This window comes from Scylla paramamosain, chromosome 39 (assembly GCF_035594125.1).
Source record: "Scylla paramamosain isolate STU-SP2022 chromosome 39, ASM3559412v1, whole genome shotgun sequence".
NCBI lineage: Eukaryota > Metazoa > Arthropoda > Malacostraca > Decapoda > Portunidae > Scylla > Scylla paramamosain.
The window spans coordinates 13481815-13504881 of record NC_087189.1 but is presented as its reverse complement, the minus strand read 5'-3'; the positions used below and the strand labels follow the sequence as shown (position 1 = coordinate 13504881).

General features: G+C 45.0%; 1 protein-coding gene across 1 annotated transcript in view; it reads left to right on the top strand.

Moving 5' to 3' along the window:
• LOC135092242 (transient receptor potential-gamma protein-like) overlaps positions 1-16395 on the top strand; it is a 180257-nt gene extending 163862 nt beyond the window's left edge. The window contains 4 exon segments of the mRNA XM_063990616.1: positions 1974-2157; positions 9448-9572; positions 12232-12979; positions 13402-16395. Of these exon segments, the coding sequence (XP_063846686.1) occupies positions 1974-2157; positions 9448-9572; positions 12232-12972 (1050 nt within the window). The 3' untranslated portion in view covers positions 12973-12979; positions 13402-16395.
• Positions 16396-23067: the final 6672 nt, after the last annotated feature.

The following is a 23067-nucleotide window of genomic DNA, read 5'->3' as shown; positions in this document are numbered from 1 at the left end:
CCTCCTCCTCCTCCTCCCTCCTCCTCCTCCTCCTCCTCCTCCTCCTCCTCCTCCTCTTACAGTCTCCGCCCCTTGAGAGAACATGAGAGAGGGCCTTTCAAAAGTGCTTGCGACGCTCTGCCCTGCTTTTCACATTTGCTTGAGTCTCCCTCTTAAATATTCAGTTCCACCTCCATGGCGTTCGTTTTCTTTTAGCCGCACGACGCAGTTTTCCCGCTACTTTGTTTATTCCTCATTTTTCTTCTCTCTTTTCTTAGTTTTATTTATTTATTTTTTAGTAATCGTATATGGACATCTTTATATATATAGTTTTCTCCTCTTTCTTGTACCTGCCAGTTTTGTGAGGCCAGGTGTGTTGGTGGCGCTGTAGGTGTGTTGGTGGATGTCACGTGTGCACAGTGGCGAGTTACCATCTCCGCTCCTTCATTAAAGTCAACCTAAATTTTCTTGAAAGTTGAATATTCGCTGTTTCATTTTTGTGTTTGTGTCATTGGAAGGTCAGAATGTTATTTACCTGAGTTTCCTTAAATTTTCGATCAGATGAACGTTCTGTATTGGCCTTGAACTATCGTACGTCATTATCGTACACTTGAAGCGACATCCTGTGTGTTGTACAATTACTATTATAATTTACCTCTAAACTGGAAATTCAAAACATAAACACACGAAAAAACAAACTAATATGGCAAAATATACAAGAACACACTCCCCTCATGTGGAAAAAGGGAGGAAAAATTAAATTATCATTACAATTATAATAAGACATAAAACACGTACCCAGACCAACACCAACGCCATCTGTGTGTGAGATTTCAAAGCTTGGGTGGTGGTGGTAGTGGTGGTGGTGGTAATGCCTTCCTTGTGTCTAGTTGCTACTTTCTCCTTTATGGTGTCTTAATAGAAGTGTTGTACATACATAATACTCGTACATTAGTAGTGCTCTCTCTCTCTCTCTCTCTCTCTCTCTCTCTCTCTCTCTCTCTCTCTCTCTCTCTCTCTCTCTCTCTCTCTCTCTCTCTCTCTCTCTCTTGTATGATATTGTATAAGTAATTCAGAGCTCTGTGTGTGTGTGTGTGTGTGTGTGTGTGTGTGTGTGTGTGTGTGTGTGTGTGTGTGTGTGTACTTGTAGTTTTTCCTTTGATACAGACTCCAACGTGTGTGTGTGTGTGTGTGTGTGTGTGTGTGTGTGTGTGTTGTCTTGTAGTTTAACGCTGTTGCTACTGCTGCTGCTGCTGCTGCTGCTGCTGCTGCTGCTGCTGCTGCTGCTGCTACAGCTGTTGCTCTTGCTGTTTGTGCTACTCACGGTTATGGTGTCATGAATTGGATCACTACTACTAAACTGACAAGAATATTTTACTCACTTTTTTTTTCTAAGTTACAGATTTTTATATATTTTTTTTTTCATTTTTTATTTTTTTTTATTTTTTTTTTTTTTTTTACTGCTGACCAGAATTGGACCTCAAAAAAATTTATAATCCATGTCTTTTCTCACCCCCCCCCCCGTCTTTCTCCTCATTGTTTCGTTTTATTGCATGGCCGCAGCTTCGGTAAGGATGAGTATCTGTAGAACTCCTGTAGGAAGCTGGCCTTTGTAGCTCCTGTGCTGTGTGCGAGCTGTGTGCTGTGCTGTAGTGCTAGTGTGTGTGGTTGGGGCTGTCACGTACTATTACTACTGTCATTGTTGTTATCTTCATTATCACTGTTATCACTGTCGTCGTCGTTGTTGTTGTTGTTGTTCATAGTGGCGGTTCAGTGGTTCGAAACTGGTGAGCTTATTGTTTTGTGGTAGGGATTCACTTGGAGTCTTAAACACACACACATAAACCTTACCTCACCCATCCAACACACACACACACACACGAACAGCACTTCCACACTTCCCTCCCCAAACACACACACACAAACACTCAAACACTAACTCAACCTAGCACTCCCTCTTTCTCCTCCACTAAACACAAGGCACCTTCACACAGAGCATTATGCGTAACCTGGTGCGGCGCTACGTGACAGTGGAGCAGCGCAAGGCGGAGAACCAGGGCGTGACGGAAGATGACGTCAACGAAATTAAACAAGACATTTCCGCCTTCCGCTGCGAACTGGTGGAGATCCTCAAGAACTCTGGCATGAACACCTCCACAGCCACAGCCACAGGTCAAGGTATTCCTTCTCGCGGCAGTAAGTTCTCCTGTCAAGTCCCCGTCTGCATTCTTCTCTCTCTCTCTCTCTCTCTCTCTCTCTCTCTCTCTCTCTCTCTCTCTCTCTCTCTCTCTCCTCTCTCTCTCTCTCTCTCTAAGACCGTGTTCAGAAACGCTTTGCTCTCTCACCACGACTATTTTCCAAGGCCACAGATGATTAGCCGCGTTCTCAAGAGCGTTTCTCTATCGACAATGCAAAGATATTGTTAATCTCTCTCTAAAACGATAAAAAAAAAGAAATAAAAACCCGCTTCACTTCAACTAGAGGCTTTTCAAAGTAGTGGAGGTGAGGCTCAGAAGTATTTCAAAACATGGTCCACTGTCTCTCTCTCTCTCCGTCTCTCTCTCCCTCACCTGCAACTCCTCCTGTTCCATCTTCCTCCTCTTTGTTCCTGTCCTCTGCTCTCTGTGTGTTTCCCTGGCGCTTCCCTGCCCCACTCCAGCCGTCTCAGATCCGCCTCCTCCCTCTCCCCTTGTCCCTAATGGCTGTACAGGCGAGGGTGTCAGGGATACACAGGGACACGTACAGGCAAATTGAGAGAGTTAAGTAAGGTTTCAGGGATATAGGGTAAACTCTCAGGGATACAGAGTAAATTTTAGGGGTGTTACGGTTATTTGGGGGCATTACCTTAGATTTCAGGGATATTTGACAAGTTTCAGGGATAAAAATTCAGAATAAAGAGTGAGTTTTCAGGGATGTATGGTAAGTTTCAGGGGCAGTGGATAAATTTTAAGGGGTATCGGGTAAACCTTACGTATATTGGGTAAGAATTCCAGAGGTAGTGTAGGATAGATTTCAGTGGATGTGTAGGTTGAAAGTTCAGGGTACAGGGGTAATATTTCAGGGGGTAAGACAGCTTTTCAAGAGTACAGGGCAAAGTTTAAGGGACACACAGATTTAGGGACACCTCTCCAAAAAAAAAATTAACTTAAGGATATGAATCGAAAAATTATTTGGACTAAAAACTTGTGTGAGGATGAAAAACAAATGAAGGAAGTTACAGAAGATGTCAAATTAAATGTAGGAATAAAATATAAGCAAATAAAAACATATATATTGCGGTGAAATAAAAGAAAATGGAGGGGAATGAAATAAATATACCACTTGTTGTAATTTGAGAACGAGAAACGTGAATGATTATGAAAATACAGAATTATATCTTGAAAAAAAAGGAAAAGATACACACAGGAATTCATTTGCAAGTTGTATGTGTGTGTGTGTGTGTGTGTGTGTGTGTGTGTGTGTGTGTGTGTGTGTGTGTGTGTGTGTGTTAATCAGTCAGCTGTTTAGCTCGAGGAAGAATCTCATTAGGAAGGGAAAATTTTTGCATTAATCTCAAGGTCACGGGGAAATTGAAGACAAGCAGCTTAATATGAACTTGTCAACACCCTCCTCCTCCTCCTCCTCCTCCTCCTCCTCCTCCTCCTCCTCCTCCTCCTCCTCCTCCTTCAGATTAACTCTATTATCTTCATTCATTTTTTTCTCCTCTTTTCTCCTCCTCCTCCTCCTCCTCCTCCTCCTCCCTCCCTCGGCGGCAGGAGTAGGGCAAGGCGGCACCTCTTCTGAGTCAAAGAGTTCTCCTTCGCTATCTCCTCCTTTCTTAGTGGCCAGGGAGTATTTAGGCTCTGTAGGCTCCTCTTCCTCCTCCTCCTCTTCCTCCTCCTCCTCTTCCTCCTCCTCCTCCGCATCCTTTCGTTCCACTCACTTCCATAACCTACCCAATCACATACCTACCTCATTTCACCACCTCCTCCTCCTCCTCCTCCTCCTCCTCCTCCTCCTCCTCCTCCTCCTCCTCCTCCTCCTCCTCCTCCACCTCCTCCTCCTGCGTGCTAATTCCTCCCGTAAATTCTCTCCACTCCCCATGTAAACAAGAGTCAATGAATTCCGCGTGCTATTATATCGAGCTTCCAGTGTCGCCTCGCTCTGTCTGGATGGATGGATGGATGGATGGATGGATGGATGGATGGTGGCAGAGGAAGAAGAGTGACGGAAATCGAGGACGGAAGGTGAAAAGATGATATTGTTATTGTTTTCGTTCTCGACTCGTCTCGGCAAGATAGACTGTTGGTGTTTTGTTTTGTTTTGGTTCTTGTTTTGTTTTTTTGTTTTTTTTCTAGTAAATTATGTTTTTTTATTAGTATGAGTTTGTAATGTGTGTTTTTTTATTTATTTTTTTTATTTGTTTATTTTTTTTTTTACTGTTATGGAAGACTAAAGATTTCATTGTATTTCGTTTTTTTATTCGTTATTTTTTTTCCGCTGTTACAAAAAATTAAATCGAAGTGGCAAGAGTTTTATTTATTTATTTATCTTTTTTTTTACATATATTAGTATCAGTTTATATATTTTTTTTCCTTTATTATTATTCTTTTACTGTTATGGAAGACTAAAATGTTATTACAATTTTTTTTTATTGTTTTCACTGTTACAAAATGATAAATGAAAGACGTATGAGTTTTTTTTTTTCTATTATAAGTTTGTGTTTTATTATTTTTATTGCTTTTATGGAAGATTTAAGATTTCATTGATTTATTTCATTTACTCGTTACAAAATATCAGATCAAAGACATACAAGTTATAATGATTTTTTTTCTAATATGGGTTTATATTCTGTTCTTTTTATACCGTTATGCAGAACTAAAACGATTTATTTATTCATTTATTTATTTATTTATTTATTTATTTATTTATTTATCTATTTACTTTTTATGTAGGTGTATCATATCTCGCAAGCACGAATTCAAATTGTAGTTAGTCTTGCCTGTCACGTTTACAGAGACACGCTTCACTCAGGCAGTAAGGGACCGGCACCTCACTGGACCTTTTTCTTAGTTCTTTTAACCCGGTGCTCCTCTCACATTAAAAAAAAATAAAAAATGGTCAAGGTTTAGTCAAGCGCGGGTAGCACGTTTACTTGTTCACGGCTCGTGGTTCGAATCCCGGGGAAACACATCGAGATTAAAACCGTGAGAGGAAGTGTCCGGTAGTCGAACCCTGACGGAACTCCACGTGCACGACTCTGGTTCGTGTACTGAGACACTTTGCTCTCTCACCTCGACTATTTTCCAAGGCCACAGAAATGACTAACCTGGTTCTCAAGAGTGTTTTTTTTTTTTCAGTTCATAGTGTAGAAATCATGTTAAAAAGTAACTGCAACCGTAAAAACGTCTTTAAAACCCGTGCAACATCAACTAGAGCCTTTTGAAAGTAGTGGAGATGCGGCGCAGAAATATTTCAGAATGCGGCTCCAATTTCCGTATTCAGAAACGCTTTGCTGTCACCACGGCCACTTTCAAAGACGACAGAGATGACCAGCCGGGTTGTCAAGAGTGTTTCTCGTGTTCATGATGTAGAAATCACGTTAATCTGTCCCTGGAACCATAAAAACATCCGTAATAACCCATGTCACTTCAACTGGAGCCTTTGGAATGTAGTCGAAGTGCGGCGCAGAAATGTTTCAGAAAACGGGCTTCCTTACCACACGAGGCGTGCAGACCCACATGGCGCCCTCTACAATAGTCGTGCAGCGCTGGTCTTCGCCTCCCAAGGCCTCTGAAGACCTTGCCGTGGCCACCGTACCTGCTTGACGTGCGGGACAGCCACATTCGTATCATTGGAACCTTTTGCTGTCTCCTCGTGTAAATATTCAGTTAGTCTCAAGAATATCCTCATCAAGGTCTGTATTTTTAAACGAGACATTTCCTGAAGGACCTCCATCGTAAAGTTGCCAATATTTTGTTTATGTAAGAGCGTGTAAGTGTCCAGTCAGTTCCAAAACCCAACCAGTCTCAAGAATGCCCCCTTCACGTCAGGCCTGGATTATTAAACGAACGATATCCTGAAGGCTCCACTGTAATGCTGCCAATACGTTCCGCTACATTGCTTATAGTGACTAACTCTTGATTCATTTCGATTACATTAACAACGCACTTTGACCATATTGGCAGTACCTCTTAATTTTGAATCTTGAGTTAAGAATACAACATAAGGGAAGCTGCAAGAAGCCATCAGACTCACACGTGGCAGTCCCTGTTGTTGGTCTTCATCTTTTAACAATGTGTGTAGCGTGATATTGTGACGTGCGGCGCCTTGTCACGCTGCTGTGGCGCCATCACCTCAAGTGAGTCAATTAATTAATCATCTTACCATTCTTGGCGCGGCGGTGACTCCAGCAGCATTACAGGGAGAGAGGAAGAACTGTTTGTTTAAGAATTTGGTCCTTAGTGTTAAGGTCCCCTTCCCTTCTCTCCACCCCTCCCCTCCCCTCCTCCCTCCCCCCCTTCCCCCTCCCTTCTTACACTCCCCTTCACTACGCATGGCAGCTTGTAGGTCCCCGTGTGTTGCTTGCTGTGTTGTCCTGCTGGTGTGTCATTTGCCTGCTAGCGAACATTGCTGCAAGAGAATCAAGACGCGAAAGATGTGACTTGGATTCACCTTTTTCTGCTTTATATATATATATATATATATATATATATATATATATATATATATATATATATATATATATATATATATATATATATATATATATATATATATATATATATATATATATATATATATATATATACTATTTTGCTTAGGAATTGAAATTGCTCTGAGAAAATTGCAACTTAAAAGGTTTGATTTTAAAGTGTCGTTTTTTAAAGGTATTGTTTATTTGCTTTGAACAATTAAAGAAATGGAATACAAGCCGCAAGAAGTGGTGTGCTTGCTTGTTGCCGCACACTGACTGGCTGACTGAAGCTTCCTGTGCTGCGTGGCGTGACGCTCGCCTCACACACGCGTGTGTCACTCTTGCTCTTGCTTCCCCTCATGACTCTCCCTCTCTGGCCACGAGTCAGCCGCGTGGCTGCCTGGTGCAGTGCTCGCCAGGCCGCCCCAAGGTTGCGGGTTCGATCCTGCTTCAAGCAAAGGCTAGGGCTGCGTGGTCTTAGCCACTTCCTCTCAGCCAGTATGCAAAGTCCTGCCAGCTCTGCTGCTCCCACCACCACACACACTGATCAACACTGCAGGCTGACGGTCCTCACGGACTGACTCCCTTCTGCTGCGTGTCTGCCGCAGTGCTGTCTTGCTGTCTTGCTGTCTTCTGCCTCTACTCACATCATTCCCGCCCTTCTAAACGTACTACTGGAGCTGCATGCCTCGCTCTGCGTCCAGTACCCTCGCTCACCCATCTTACTGACGCCAGAGCTAACCAGTGTTCATGATGCTCCCTCACTCTCCCAGTCACCTTCAATTCACATTCTCACTCTGGAAGTCTGTCAGTTCTCCTCACCTTGCGACTCACACCTTATGGAATCAAATGAACCATATACTTGGGAACTTCTTTTTCTCCTTTTCCTTTCTTTTTCCACACTGAGTGTTGATCCCGTACATTTGCTTAGCACATCTGGACAAGTCTTCTCTCTGTGCATAAAGCAACGTGTCACGAATCAGTCACAAGTGCATGTCCTGTTCATGATCTTTATTGATGCGCATGAAATGTTTTCCTTCCCTTCCCCTTCCCCTTCCCCTTCCCCTTCCCCCACGTCATATATTCAACCTTCCCCCTTCCTCCACAAGCTGTCACCCGCTCACTCCTCTCTTGTCACGTGTTATCCTCCCTTCTTGCCCCTCTCCCCCCCAGCCAGACACACCTCCTCAGTCTCTCGTCCTTCACACACACACACACCTGCATCACACCTTTCATCCTCCACACCCACTTACACACCTGACCCATGCCTCTCACCCTTCAAATCCTCACACAGCTATTCCAAGCCTCCTTCATGCCCACGCACACCTGCCCCACACCTTCCATCCTTCATATAAACCTGTCAGTCTTCTCATGTACGTATATATATATTTTTTTTTTCAACATCTTCAGAAATACATTAACATTTTGAACATTTTGTATTCAACTTAACAACTAAAGCACTGAGAAAGGTATGTGTCATCGGAAAAGTAAAGTAAAAGCATAAATAAGTAATGTAACGTAAGACTTGCTAGTGGATATAGAGCAATGTTGAGTCTTAGTGTTAGTTGAGTTACCAACCAAGCTGTATGCCCGTACCTTAGGCCCGTGTCAAGAAACACTCTGCCCTCACCACGACGACTTTCAAAGGTTACAGAGTCGATTAGCCTGGTTCTCAAAAGCTCTAATGCTGATATTGTAGAAATCTTGTTAAACTATCACTAAAAACGTAAAAAAACACCTTAAAAAACCCGTGTAACTTCAAGTAGTGCTTCTTGAAAGGCGCATTACAAGAGTGTTTCGGAATACGGTCGTAAGTCCTGTATTCTGAAAGACTTTGCTCTCTCACTACCATTCTCAAAGACCACAGAGATGATGAGCTTGTTAATCGGTCACTAGAACCATTAAAAACACCCTTAAAAACCCCGTGTGTAACTTCAACTATAAAGAGCCTCTTGTAAGCAGTGGTGGTGCGGTGCAGAATTGTTTCAAAAGTCCTTAGTGTAGAGTAGGGCTCCCTTTCTCCCCTCTGTGGCTGTCCCTGTCCCTTCCTGTGAGACGTGCTGCTGTCCGGGTCATCTGTTGTCCCGTGGTTCCTGGTCACTAGTGTTGCTCCCTACCTGGCTGGCTGCCGCGAGTCACTCTTGTGCATGATGGTCTTGCTCTAACATTAAGGAACTAGAACAAAAGATTAAAAAGAGTAATGTTTTTTTTTGGAAATTTTTACTTTATAGCCAAAAAAAAAAAAAAAAGTCACCAGCACTATCTCATGTCTTTCTTCTCTGTATTGGACATGTACTTACTTATTGTTCTTCATGAGTGTTCGTGTGTGTGTGTGTGCGTGCGTGCGTGTGTGAGAGAGAGAAGTTTGGGTAATGATACTAATCTTCCCCTTTGCAGTTCACTCATCTTGGAATATACGAGCACTCATTTTTTTTTTTTTTTCCCTTTTCGTTTTTTTGTTTACAGTTTTCACTCCCCGTCACTCACAAGTCATGATTTTTTACACTTTTTGCGAGCTGTTGCTATTTTCCAGAAAGTTGCATATTTCCCCAAAGGCTCAATGTAGCGCCCAACACTCAGCCGCCTCAGGCACGCGTCACGTTTTCCCCTTGCCATCATAAACCAATGTCACGAGGAATTTGAGATGCCTAGCGCGAAGGTCAGCGAGCAGGCGGGCACACAGGTGGGCGTGCGTCAGTGTGCGCGGCTCACCTGGCGTGGCGGGGCGTGGGCGTATGGGCGTGGTGGCGGTGAGGAGCATGGGGCGTAACGCTGCTTGGCCCCGTCTATAGGTACAGGAGGAAAGAAGAACCGGCAGAAGGAGCGGCGGCTGATGAAAGGCTTCAATCTGGGCGTGGGTTCCCTGGCCTCACACTTCAGCATCGCCACCTCCACAGTCTTGCCGGCAACAGCTGAGGTAAGGCTGCGTGGAGGACTCTCCCCCACACACCCACTCCCTCCTTCTTACTCTGAATGCTCCTCTTTTTTTCCTCTTTTTTGAGGTGTTGACTAGAATATGAAGGAATAATAACACTAATATCATGTTTGAATACCGTCAGCCTTAACAACAGCCAGTCTGTGCCGGGACATCCTACTAAAGTGATTCCAAACGTAATTCTTTTTTCAGAATAACCACCTCACATATTAAAGATTGTAAGTAACCCATAACCCCCCCCCACCCGACCCATGGTGCTGTCTAGGTCTTTTTTTTTTTCTGCTCCCGCTCCCCGCCCCTCCCTCCCCCCTCACTTGCCCTCCCTTCCTCAGAGAACACTGGCCAGGGGCAGAGTGTGGCGCTCCCCCCACCCCCCACCCCTGGCCACACCCACTCCTTGTATGTGTGTATGTTTGGTGTATGTGCATGGAAGTGTGTGTGTGTGTGTGTGTGTGTGTGTGTGTGTGTGTGTGTGTGTGTGTGAGAGAGAGAGACGGTGGGTGGTTGCGAGAAAGACGAGATGTTGTCATCATCATCATCATCATCATCATTTCCATGGGTGTCATCACCATCATAATCGTGGTGAGTGTAGAAGGGACCCCGGCGGGCTCGTCCCCCATCCCCCCCTCAAGGCACACAGTCCACAAGGACTCACCACCAGCAGCAGGAGCCGCGTCACCACCGCCAGGGCTGTAAGGCCGACTTCTGTATTACTGACCTCCTCGATGTGTGCTGGGTCCTCACGCCCCTTGCTTCCCTCGACACAACGATGGAGTGGTCGTGCCTTCATGGTCACGCGTAGCTTAGTACAAGGCTCCCTCCAGTAGTGGGTGAGGCCTGAGTCAGACCACAGAGGTGCTGTTTGCTAGTCTGGCCAGTGCTCGCCTCACACACAGAGCCCAGTCCATACTTTGCCTCTATGCTTTGACACCACTGTTTCTTGTTGACGGTAATGGGATTCGAACCTGTGGCCCTGAACACACTAGTGCCTCACCAAGACAATCTTCAAGCCTCTACGAAGCATCTGGAAGTTGTACTTATTCATATTGTAGTAACTGGAATTACATATATTTTCCAATCCTTCCTTGCTGTTGTAAAAGACCTGCTTCCGTTCCTGTGTGTTAAGGCAACACCTTGTCACTTCAGCGAGGAACAACTGGCTTAGAGAAGCACTCAGCGCTCATCACTCCCCTCAACACGAGTCCAGTGTGTCTTTTTTCCTTAATGTGGGAGCAGCACCACAACTGGTGGCAGCTGTGGGATGCGGAAACATAAGTGAGGGTGACTGAGGGACCGCGGCAGCGAGCACATGGTTGAAATGGTGTTTGGTGAAGGTAGTACAGTAGTCCAGCAGGTGATGATATCAGAGGCGCTTTGGGATCCTCGTTGACGTGATGCATTGTTGCCTTAACACTGATGCAGAAGAGTGGCAGGTTCCACATCAGCAGAGGAGGTTTTGACAGTGACTTGTCTACCAGCGTGGAATGAGCGAGGTCTGAAGAGAATAGGCAGTGGTTGCCCTCTGGCGTTTGTTAGTAAGTCAAGTATAAGTTATGCCTACAGGGGAAGGCGAGACCGCTGGAAGTTACTGCCGAGGGAAGCAAGCTTTGGCTATTTACATTATCACATGAGGATCCAGTTTGAACCTTCTGTTTGGCTTACAAGTCGTGCGAGCGATCTGGGGTGTGTTGACGTCACGTTTAGCATGCGGTGTGTGTTAGTGATACTGTGCATCATGGTGTGTGTCCCCCTCACGCCCTCACCTCGCTGAGCCGCCACACACACCACGCAGTCTTTTCTGAGCAAGTTACCTCACCCATCCACCTTAATGTTTGCCATCCACGCTAATTTATGAGTTCGTAGTTGTTGAATGACTCATTATGCAGATGTAATTTTTTTTTTTTTTTAATTGGCAATGATCATTATCCAGAAACTTTATTGATGAATAAACAGCAGTAGATTGCTTCGTGTTGTGCATTCCGGAGTGTGACCTGCACCAAGCAGTTAGCCAAGTGTGTGTCCGTGAATCTCGTCACTCTTGCGGACTGAAGTAAGTAATGGTGGTTAATATTCACATTGTCCTCAACCATATTAAAGTGTTTTGAATAATGACGATACTTTATCAACAAAAAGAAATATTCACGCAAGAAAATTATGAAGTACTTGCGTGTGTTTGACATTGCCAGCGTTCTTGTGGCATTACAATTTGCGATAGTTATTAATTCACCCTACCTAGAGTCACCGCGTGTCACGTGAGCGTTACAGTCACTGCCAGGTGAGGGTAACATGTTCAGGAGCTGCAATAAACACAATGTTGTGCCACTGGACTGTGTTGAATGGTGTTACTGTGTTGGCACCTCCACATTGCATTTGGATGTGCATTTTGTGTGTGTGCGTGTGGGGTGTGTGTGTGTGTGTGTGTGTGTGTGTGTGTGTGTGTGTGTGTGTGTGTGTGTGTGTGTGTGTGTGTGTGTGTGTGAGAGAGAGTGAGTGCGTGCGTGCGTGTGTACGCGCGCGCGCTGGGTGTCGGTGGTGTGGTACACGTGCATGAGAGGCGCACAGCGTGGCCGGCCCCGCGGCACCGCAGCCCAACACGCCCGCCAGAAGGTGAGTCCCGCGGTGACTGAGTGCCGTGCTGCAGGTGGTGGAGGTGGCGGTGAAGCGGTCGCCGCAGAACAAGCTGGCTCGGCTGGCCCGGCTGGCGGAGGCGCGGCTGGGACGGCCGACCAACAAGAAGCGCTGGGGCACCCTGGTGGAGGCGGCCAAGAACGCTCGCGTCAAGAAGCTCCTCTCCCGCTCCCGCTCCGACGAGTCCCTCTCCTCCGACCCGGCCGCGGGGGACTCCGAGGGCGGCGAGGTGCCGCCGCCCCAGGGCATCCTGCGCTCCGGGGGCGACAGCGGGCAGGAGAGGCCGGGCGCCGCGGCGGGCGGCACCATGCACCTGGACGCAGCGGCGCTGGTGACGCAACAGCAACAGCAACAGCAGCACCAGCAGCAGCAACAGCAGCACCAGCAGCAGCCTGCAGCAGCGGGACAGCCCGAGCACCCCAAGGCAACACCCAAGAACTCCGTGAGCTTTGAGGGCCCCGGGCTGGGCAGCTTCTCCACCCCCTCACACTCCTCCACGGAGACAGAGCCGCCCCCTCCTTACCCTTCGTGGACGCCCACTCCTCCCACCACCACTGCCGCGCCCCCTGCCGGTGCGCCTCCCTTCGTGCCCGCCTCCCCCTCCTCGGGTAGTGGGTCCCTGCTACCCATGCCCGTCAGTGAGTCCTCGGAGCCCCTCGTGAGTGGTCGCCCCGCCAACGGGTCCGTGCAGCAAGCGCCTCATCTGCCCGGCGTCCAGCCCGTCAACAGACACATGGCGGCCGGCTGGCTGTGATGCCCTGGTGAGTACCCTGCTTCACACACACACACACACACACAGTGTTCCTTTGCACCTTGCTAATATATTTTTGATTCACGGTATTATCATCACATAAAGGCCAGTATTCTGAAACTTTTTGGTCTCTCACTACTGTTTTCAAAAGCCACAGAGATGATTGAATGAGTTCTCAGGAGTGTTTTTGCTTTTTCCTGTTCATAATGTAAAATTTGCTAATCTGTCACTGAAACCGTAAAAATAACCCTAGAAACGTGGAACTTCAACTGAAGGCTTTTGAAGATAGTGGAGGTGCGGCCAGAAGTGTTTCAGAATACGGCTCAAAGTCACAAGCTACAACTTACACTTCCTCATGAATATCTGAGGCAGAATGTTTCTCTTTACTGTTCACGCTGCAGTCCTGACGCCCTCGCTGCTTCCTCCCCGCAGGTGCAGTCAGACCTTCCACCCCACATCCCGGAGCGACCGCCCCTCACCGCCCATCTGTAAATACTTCACCACCACCACAAGCCACCACAGGAACCCTTCACTTGAGACTTTATTGGAACCTTTTTCGACCTCCCGCGTGGAGACATGTGATAAGGACAGCTGTCATCCCTCATGTGTGCATTTGTATGTAAACCAAAGGGAAAAAAGTGCCAGAAAAATTAGTGTTTTTATAAGTATATTTAATGTATTTAACGAAGGTGGGTTAACGTTCTTATACCTGATATATAAGTTGTATTCGTTAATCCCAGAATCGTTGTAACTTTGTATAACTTACAGAAAAGCGTGTGTGTGTGCGTGCGTGCGTGTGTGACCACTTGCGAGATATTCACCAGCCCATGCAAGTGGCGGTGGGCGTCGGAGCACCACTCCGCACCACTCCGCGCAGCGCCACGCTGCACCACGCCACCATCTCGCACTATGTCAATACATGTGTAACACGGGTTTATATGTAAATGTGTAAAGACACGCATACAGGCAGATGGCAGCACTCACACGGCCCACACCCACACACTCGCTGGTTTACTTTCGCTTTTCAAGGACCGTATTCTGAAACACTACGCCGCACCTCCACTACATTGATAAGGTTCTAGTTGAGGTTACACGGGTTTTTAAGGGTGTTTTCATGTTCTAGTGGCAGATTAACAAGATTTTTGCATTATGAACAGGAGAAATAGTCTTGAGAACCCGGTTAATCATCCCTGCGACCTTTGAAAATAGTCGTGGTGAGAGAGCAAAGCGTTTCAGAATACGGTCCTTTATTGCACTGTGTTGATTCCTCCTCTGCCCGTGTTTCACCAGACAGCAGGTCGCGGCACGCACATTACCCACATTGTTCTTTGTTCTCTTTGTTCCCACACAGAGGGCTCGTGTAGTGCTAAGTGCGATATGTTTGCTGTCCATTTTTTTCAGTGCCGTGACCTTTAGTGCTTGTTGTCATTTCCGTTTTCTGGAAGCTTGTGTGGTCTGCTCGTCGTGACAGGCAAGGTTTATCGAGTGACGTAGAGGGTCATGTCGCCACACACACTCGATGGTCAGCACGGGGGTCACAACGTAGTGGCGTGAAAACGGCCAGCTTCCTTCAGGACAAACTAGTGTGGGTGCTCCGTGCTCTAGCCACTCTGACACCGCTTCCCCACTGAATGAATCAAAGCAAGGGCCTTCAGATGACCACGAGGAGTCAGGGTTTGGGTTGAGACAAAGAACATTTATTTAGTAGCCGCAGTACATTATTAATTATTCACATTATTCATCGCTCTGATCTGCATAGGACCGTATCCTGAAACACTTCTGCGCCGCACCTCCACTACTTTCAAAAGGCACTAGTTGAAATTACACGGGTTTTTAAGAGCATTTTTATGACTGTAGTGATAGATTAACAAGATTTCTACATTATTAACAGGAGAAACACTCTTGAGAACCCAATTAAGCATCTCTGTGATCTTGGAAAATAGTCGCGGTGAGAGAGCAAAGCGTTTCTGAATACGGGCCATGATGTGATCTGAAGGCACAGCTGACACCACATCAACATCACCAGCGCATCGAGTCCTTTTGGTTGTAGAATCGGGTCCCCTTCCTGACCGCCTTCCTCTCCCGCTAGGCTAAGCTCATGTGGCCAGCTTGGACGTGTAAGCCTTGCCAGTGCTGGTCTGTCTGCATATACAAATAAGTATTTAAGCTTTTTGATATATGGGGCGAGGTTGTTTTCTAATGACAGATGTAAAGAAAAGACAAAAAAAAAAAAAATCAACAAAAAAATAGTAAAATGCCTAAGATATTTATTAATGTAGCTGAATATTTCCGTTTTTTTCTGGTTCCAGTATTCGTTAATCGTTAGTTCGTTCGTTTGTTTGTTTGCATGTCCTATAAGATTATATGACGTTGGTGCTATACCCTTATTTAGAACCTGAGGAAGGAGGGACCGCGAGTGATGAGATTGAGGTGATGCTGAACGTCGACTTCTTATTACACTCCTTCTGATATCGTCGACTTTTTTAAAAAACTCCTAAATCTTCCACACTCGGGCGAACGATAGAGAGTGAGAGTGAGAGAGAGAGAGAGAGAGACAGACTTGGCTGGCTGGCTGGCTGTTTGTTTGTTGTCTTGACGGGTTGTTGTTGTTGTTGTTGTTGTTCCTGTTGTTGTTCTACCTGAGCACGAAGGATGGTTGATGACTGACTCGCTAAATGGAAGGTCGATGGAGGGTCTACTGAGCGGGAGAAACAGTGAATGGTGACCTGATGTTTCGTATCATTAGTTTTTTCTCTCTCTCTCTCTCTCTCTCTCTCTCTCTCTCTCTCTCTCTCTCTCTCTCTCTCTCTCTCTCTCTCTCTGCAGCAGGTCGCGTCGTGATTGGTTCGCTGCTTCTCCCTCAGAGTAGCGCAGAAAGGGAGGCTAAGGAGACTCTATTGGGGAGACACGACTCTCCCTGCCCTCCCTTCCTCCTCCTCCTCCTCCTCCTCCTCCTCCTCCTCCTCCTCCTCCTCCTCCTCCTCCTTTTTTCCTTTCCACAGCCACACCACTTCCCTTGCATTTTTCAAGAATAGAAAGTGTGTGTGTGTGTGTGTGTGTGTGTGTGTGTGTGTGTGTGTGTGTGTGTGTGTGTGTGTGTGTGTGTGTGTGTGTGTGTGTGTGTGTGTGTGAGTTTACATTTTCTCTAAAGGTAGACTTCCAATACGCACAAATGTTCTTTTTGTTCTCTCATTGTTAACTTGAATCACCCTTCACGCTTACTACACACACACACACACACACACACACACACACACACACACACACACACACACACACACACACACACACACACACACGGGATGATGTGTTCTTTTGTAAATAACTTCTTGAACTTTGAACTAGATGGAGATTTTCTACTTTGTATCACACACACACACACACACACACACACACACACACACACACACACACACACACACACACCGTTATATAGCTTAATACTAAACGTTTTCTCAGTATTTTCCTGTATGTAGTTGTAATGTTCCCGTGACAGTCTACCTTGTGACGCCCAGCAAGGCGCGCACTGACAGGCGAGCCGGCAAGGGTGCGAGGATTCTGTTATTCTTTGCCTTTCATTTGTGGAGAGTAATGAAGGAACCAATCAACAACCCTTTTGATACACGAGTGGCGCCGCACCCTCCCCCACCAACCCCAGTGTTTGGCTAAGGACCAGGTGCGGCAGGCGATGGCTGTATTCATTTTATATGTGTACTCGTATGTACATCTGTGTGTATGTGTGTGTGTGTGTGTGTGTGTGTGTGTGTGTGTGTGTGTGTGTGTGTGTGTGTGTGTGTGTGTGTGTGTGTGTTTTCTTCCAAGATTTTTGTAAGGGAGTGACAACATATTATTAACATTAAGTAAAAAAAAAAAAGTGGTCGTGGAGTCTGTAATCACCTCAGAAAAAGAAGAAAAGAGTAATATATATATATATATATATATATATATATATATATATATATATATATATATATATATATATATATATATATATATATATGAAGTATCTTGTTATGAAATAATTATTGCTAATATGGAGTAGATTGTATACGACAATGAAAATATATATATATATAAAGAAAAGTTGATCGTTGGTTTTTACTCCGCTGTACTGTTAAGTGTAAGCTTCCTATGGTGACGAAGGCAATACTTCATTATTTTTGTTCTTATAATATTTTTTTATTGCTGCTGCTGCTGCAGTTGCTGCTGTTGTATCCAGGACAACGCGATGAAGTAAGAGGCGAAGACGGAAGTCCACAGTGATGATAACCATAGAACGTACATGTAGAATCCTTGGTGATAACAGCTGTCCGAATCCAGTAGTTATGAATCCCTGAGACTTCATTCACTCACTTCATGCTTGACTCAGTATTGCATTGCTTAAGGTACACTGTAAGACCTGAAATGCTGCCACAGAGTAAATACTAATGAACGTGTAAGAAAGTGAATAGTGTGAATTGATTGAGAAGATTAGACAAGTTTATGAATGGGGATAATAGATGGAAATAGGTAGGTATATTTCATACAGGGACTGCCACGTGTAAGCCTGGTCGCTTCTTGCAGCTTCCCTTATTTCTTATGTTCTTATGTTCAGATTCGTAATGAGTGTGAGTAAGCCACCGTAATGCCTTGTTATGCAAAGTACACGCCCGCCGTCTGTGAGGCAGGCCCTTAGAACTCTTAGCAAAATTAGAAGAGAAGCTTGCAAATACTACAGTTACTCGCGCAAGTATACTGGAACTTTTTATTTCTGAAGGTGACGTCACAAATCGCCGAATATCCCGATGTACTCACGGTAACCATGTCAGTCCTTACTTCCATGCTCATCTGGAATATGAATACATTATAGAAGTGTAACAAGGTTGAGAGAGAGAGAGAGAGAGAATAATTTTATTCGTTTCTGGAAGTGAATACTTAAATTTCCACTGGTTTTCGGAAATGCCCATCAGGTCAGCTAGAACAAAACATAATAAAAATATTAAAAAGTGGAGATAGATAATAATGAAAATGTATAGAGAGCAATTGACGTTAGAGCAAAAATAAGCAGCACCGTTGGCGAAACGGAAAACGGCAGCCATCACGCCTCAGATGCCTCAGATACCGCGCACGTGAGGTAAGTGAGTGTAAGAAATCTGGAGTTTTCACCTATTTATACCCCATGAAAGATCCCGTGTGTTGCTCATATAGTGGGACCAGTATTGCTATTCATCGCACAGTGAGGTACGAGGCGCGGGAGGGAGATATAAGAAGACGGGGGTGGGATAAGCGGTGCTGGTGTGACGGCGAGGTAGCATGTCGGCGCCACCCATGACCAGTGTGCTTTTTTTTTTTTTTTTTTTTCCCCAAGTCTTGTTCATTTGCCTTTTCCTGTATGTACAAATTCCATGATGCAGTGTCTTCCATATTAATGATGAGTGCAGTTAGTGAAGTGAGAAATAGCGTTAATACAGATGTAAGTGTGGTGGTCTTCCTGTAATGCCCAATGTCCACCCGCTCCCACTGGCGTGCTGCAGGGCCGGGAAACTGCCACTGGTGCCCCTGCTGGCTAGGATTTCTTCACGGTGATGGCATAGAAAGTTTAGAATGTTACTGGTACTGTTAATTATGACTTTATCTTAAATTTGTTGGAAATGGTAACACCTAAAAATGGCGTAAGGTTGTCTGCTTGTGTTGCCCCGGCCTGGCCTGGCGCCGAGTGTAGGCAGGTTTGGTAAGATGAGAAATGTGACAGACGCGGTAGAGCGGCAGACAGACAGATTGGTCCCCAAGGCAGCCACAACTGAACACTCGCAGCTTCCAGTGTTGCCACCCACCTGTCACATTCCATGAACAAATGCATTTTTCAGAACTTTTCAAACTATGGATGTTTGAATTAGGATGGTGGAGCTGTACACGTAATTAGTGGTGATATTTACATACTACCAATGATGAGAGGATCATGTCTGCATGTAGGCTGTCATGCAGGTGATAGGCATGTAGGCTATTGGACATGCATCAGGCACAACCAGCGAAGCATGATACAATGCACAAATGTTCAGCATGCACCGTGAATGTATCAAATTTTCGGTCTTTTTAGCTTTGGTTTTCCTCAATTACTTCAATATAGTGAGGGATCATATTGCTTTAGTGTTATAAGTCTATTTACTGTCATTGTTGAGCCAACTCAGCAGCCTCCAACCTCCAACCTCCAAACTCATTCCACAAGAAAATATGAATTGCAATGACAACAACATACATAAGAATATCAAATGAAGGAAGCTGTAAGCTTTGACTGGTCTCCCTCCTACAAAAAAAAAAAAAAAAAGTCAGGCCTGGTACAAATGGCAGTTCCTGTATAAAGCATAAATATCTTGCATATCCTCCTCTCATCCCTCTCCATAAATTTATGTATGGTCTGACCATTTTATCCAGAGTGTTTGGACGGAACTGAAGGAGTGGCTTGAAAAGGTGTACAGCCCAGTGATGAACTACTGAAGGCAGAGCTGTACAAGCTTAAAAAGAAATTTTCAGCTGGCAAAAAGTATCATATTGACAACACACAAGTAGCAGACTTGGCAGGGCAGAGGCCTGTGAGGTTATTGCCCTACCACTGTCAGTACATTCCTGTTGGGTTCATGTGGGCTCAGGTCAAGTCCTGTGTCGCCAAGCAGGACAACTTTAAAATAGCTGGATAGAAACATGATGTGAAGGAAGCCCTGAGTCATGCCACACCACACAGCTGGACACAAGCTGCTGCCATGCTGAACTCCTTCAAGAGAAGCTGAATAACATAAAGCAGTGCATCACTTTGTGGATTCTCTGATTATCAACACTGCTGAAATTTCAGATGAAGAGCCTTCTGGTTAATGATCAGGGAAAGGATTAGGCCTCCAGGGGGAAACATCTTTAAAAAAAACACACCTTGACTTCTGCCTCAACAGTGATGAAAAGTCGTAGCAGAAGAAGAATAGCAGAACTTTATAGTTTAAGGAAAGTATCACATAAGAAAGAAAACCTATCACATTTAAAAGAAATTCATAATGGAGAGAGAAGGGGGGGAGGGGAAAGGCAGCCTGACTGATAGTCATATTTTTCTCAAATTCAAATAATTCATGGATAAGTATAAATCTCTTTGATTGAAATAAATTTGCATGAAATGTAGATTCTATATGCAGAGAGAGAGAGAGAGAGAGAGAGAGAGAGAGAGAGAGAGAGAGAAAGTGGGCGGGGTGATGTGTTGGGAGCAAGATTATCTCTGACAAGCTCTGATCCAGTAATCTGCCCAGTACAAAGTGTGGCAGGCCAGGAAATCCTCAGAAAGGACAACTCCCAAACTCTCAAGATGAAATGGTCAGACCAGTCTTCTTTTAAAGCCCCAGTGTGACGAAGCACCAACAACTTGATTACTGAGTCTGTTCCAGTCATCCACCACTCTAGTTGATAAGCAGATTCTTCCTGTACCTTTCAGATGCACCTAACTTTACAAAGACTGAATCTGTTTCTTATTCCTATCTTAATTACTACTGTTTTGTTTATACCTTGTGATTTTCCTTATGCCACTTGAATATATCAGATCCCTTCTTCCTTTACACCTCTCTAACAAATGTAAATCTAGAAGCTTTAATCTTCCTTCATGAAGAATATTTCATAACCACTGTAAATTTTCATAGTAATCCACCTCTTTACTAACTGTTAACCTGCCTATGTCCATTTTGCAACAGTGGACTAGAGCAGCACAGCATTACCTAAATGAGTGTGACCATTGCAAGCATATATAACCTTGGTATCTCTCTAGGATTTCTACTTGTAATGCTCCTAAGGATGAATCATAAAATGAACACCGTTAGCTTCATTACCATCCTCTGTGCTTTGTTTTCCCTGCCAGAGATCTGAGCAGACTGTCACCTAAATCTTATACATGCTTTGATCTATCAGAGCCTTGTTCTTGGTTGTGTTCCAGTGAATTGTACAGTTTTATTAAGAATTTCATGCTGCTAAATTGGCTATAAAGTAAAAGTGTTTCATTTATGATTCTTTAATTTTGCTGCACCAAAACTCTTTGTCTTGAATAAGCAGACCCCCTCCCCCCACTCTCTCTCGCTCTCTCTCTCTCTCTCTCTCTCTCTCTCTCTCTCTCTCTCTCTCTCTCTCTCTCTCTCTCTCTCTCTCTCTCTCTCTCTCTCTCTCTCTCTCTCTCTCTCTCTCTCTCTCTCTCTCTCTCTCTCTCTCTCTCTCTCTCTCTCTCTCTCTCTCTCTCTCTCTCTCTCTCTCTCTCTCTCTCTCTCTCTCTCTCTCTCTCTCTCTCCCTTGAAACCTCATCACAGGTAAAGATGGAGTATACAGTACACGGCATCCCTGAGGGGGTCGCCTTGTGCCTTCCTTGTTTCTTGCCACATCCTCAACTCTCACACAGGTTGTTCACTTCACCTGCACTTCCCTGTCACTCACTCACCACCGTCAATGATCAGTTGTTGGTGATTCAGAAATAGTTGTTTGATTTGTGATGAGTTATAAGAGATTCTTTAACAGTAGTGTGGGATCAGTGGTGAGTTATATCATTATGTAGTTGAAATTGTCATAATGGGGAAATTCATGATGAGGTTCATTAAAAGGTCACTACTCTGTGGACAAATTGTGATTTTCAAACTGATTTTTAATATGTGGAAAATTATGAATGAAATAATTTTGTTTTCAAATGCTCACTAAAATATTTTTCGAGTGAAAATCCATTGATGAAAAATTTTAAAAGCTGTCATTGATTCTGATTTACAGTTTTCTTACTTATGAAAAATGCAATCATTGATAAGAAGAACATAAGAAATAAGGGAAGCTGCAAGAAGTGACCAGGCTTACACGTGGCAGTCCCTGTATGAAACCCACCTATTTCCATCTGCTATCCCCATCCATAAACTTGTCTAATCTTCTCTTAAAGCTCTCTAGTGACCTAGCACTAATTACATGATTACTGAGTCCGTTCCACTCATCTACCACTCTATTTGAGAACCAATTTTTTCCTATCTCCTTCCTAAACCTAAATTTTTCAAGCTTGAACCCATTATTTCTTGTTCTACCCTGGTTGCTGATCCTAAGAATTTTGCTTACATCTCCCTTGTTATAACCCTTATACCACTTAAAGACTTCTATCTTTAAGTGGTATTGATGAAGCACAGTTCACCTGCACACCACAGCTCCCTTGACAACACTTGATGCATTCCAAGAAAACTGGTTGCTTCATGTTTTGATGTATTTTCTTTATTTTATAATCTTTCTACAGGGAAGTAACTTTTCAGGGCTCAGAGCAGACACTTGGTGGCCACAATGGAACACTTGACTGATCAAGAGATTCACGGTTCACCACAACTCTCGGCTGTCTCTCCCCAACCCTCACCTTCCCCAGTGCAGCCAACCTGGAGGTTGGTGAGCCTGACCAGAGATGAGGCTTGCCCATCCTCCTCAGAGCAACAGCTAAACTTGGACTCCAATGACCAAGATTCCCTCTCCTCCTCCAAGCTTGTCCTTCACCTGGGATGTGATAGCGACGAGGATGAAGATGAATTAAGGAATGTCAAGGAAGATTCGGAAAATAGATTAATGCTGCCTCCCTCACAGGAACTCAAGCTTTGCACCAAGTTCACCCTCACTCCGGTGGCAACCAGGAGGGAGAGTGATGGCTCCAGAGAAGTTTTGGATCTAACCACCCCTCATCAAAGTATTTCAAAGTCCGTGGATTGTCCTGAGCGACCCAGCAAAATTCACCGCACCTCCACCAGCCAGTGTGAGAGCTCCACTTCCTGCCGTCTGCTGTTTTCCACAAATGTATCCTCGCCTGCCACCATTGCTGAGGAGGGGAACACCAACGATCACCAGCACCTTGGTCTCATCCCCACCACCCAGCAGTGCACACCCTCTTACTCCAAGGATGGGTTACTGCCGCTCTCCACTGCCATGGCTGAACAAGCTCTCATGTTCACAGGAGATGGAGATGAATTGCCTACACCGATCCACTCCCCCAGATCCTCAACCTCCCCCTCCTCCTGTAGTGACTGTGTAAGTTGCTCCTCCTCTGCATCATCTCCCATTATAGCTTCATCCTTTCCATTGTCATTTCCTGTTCTTTTC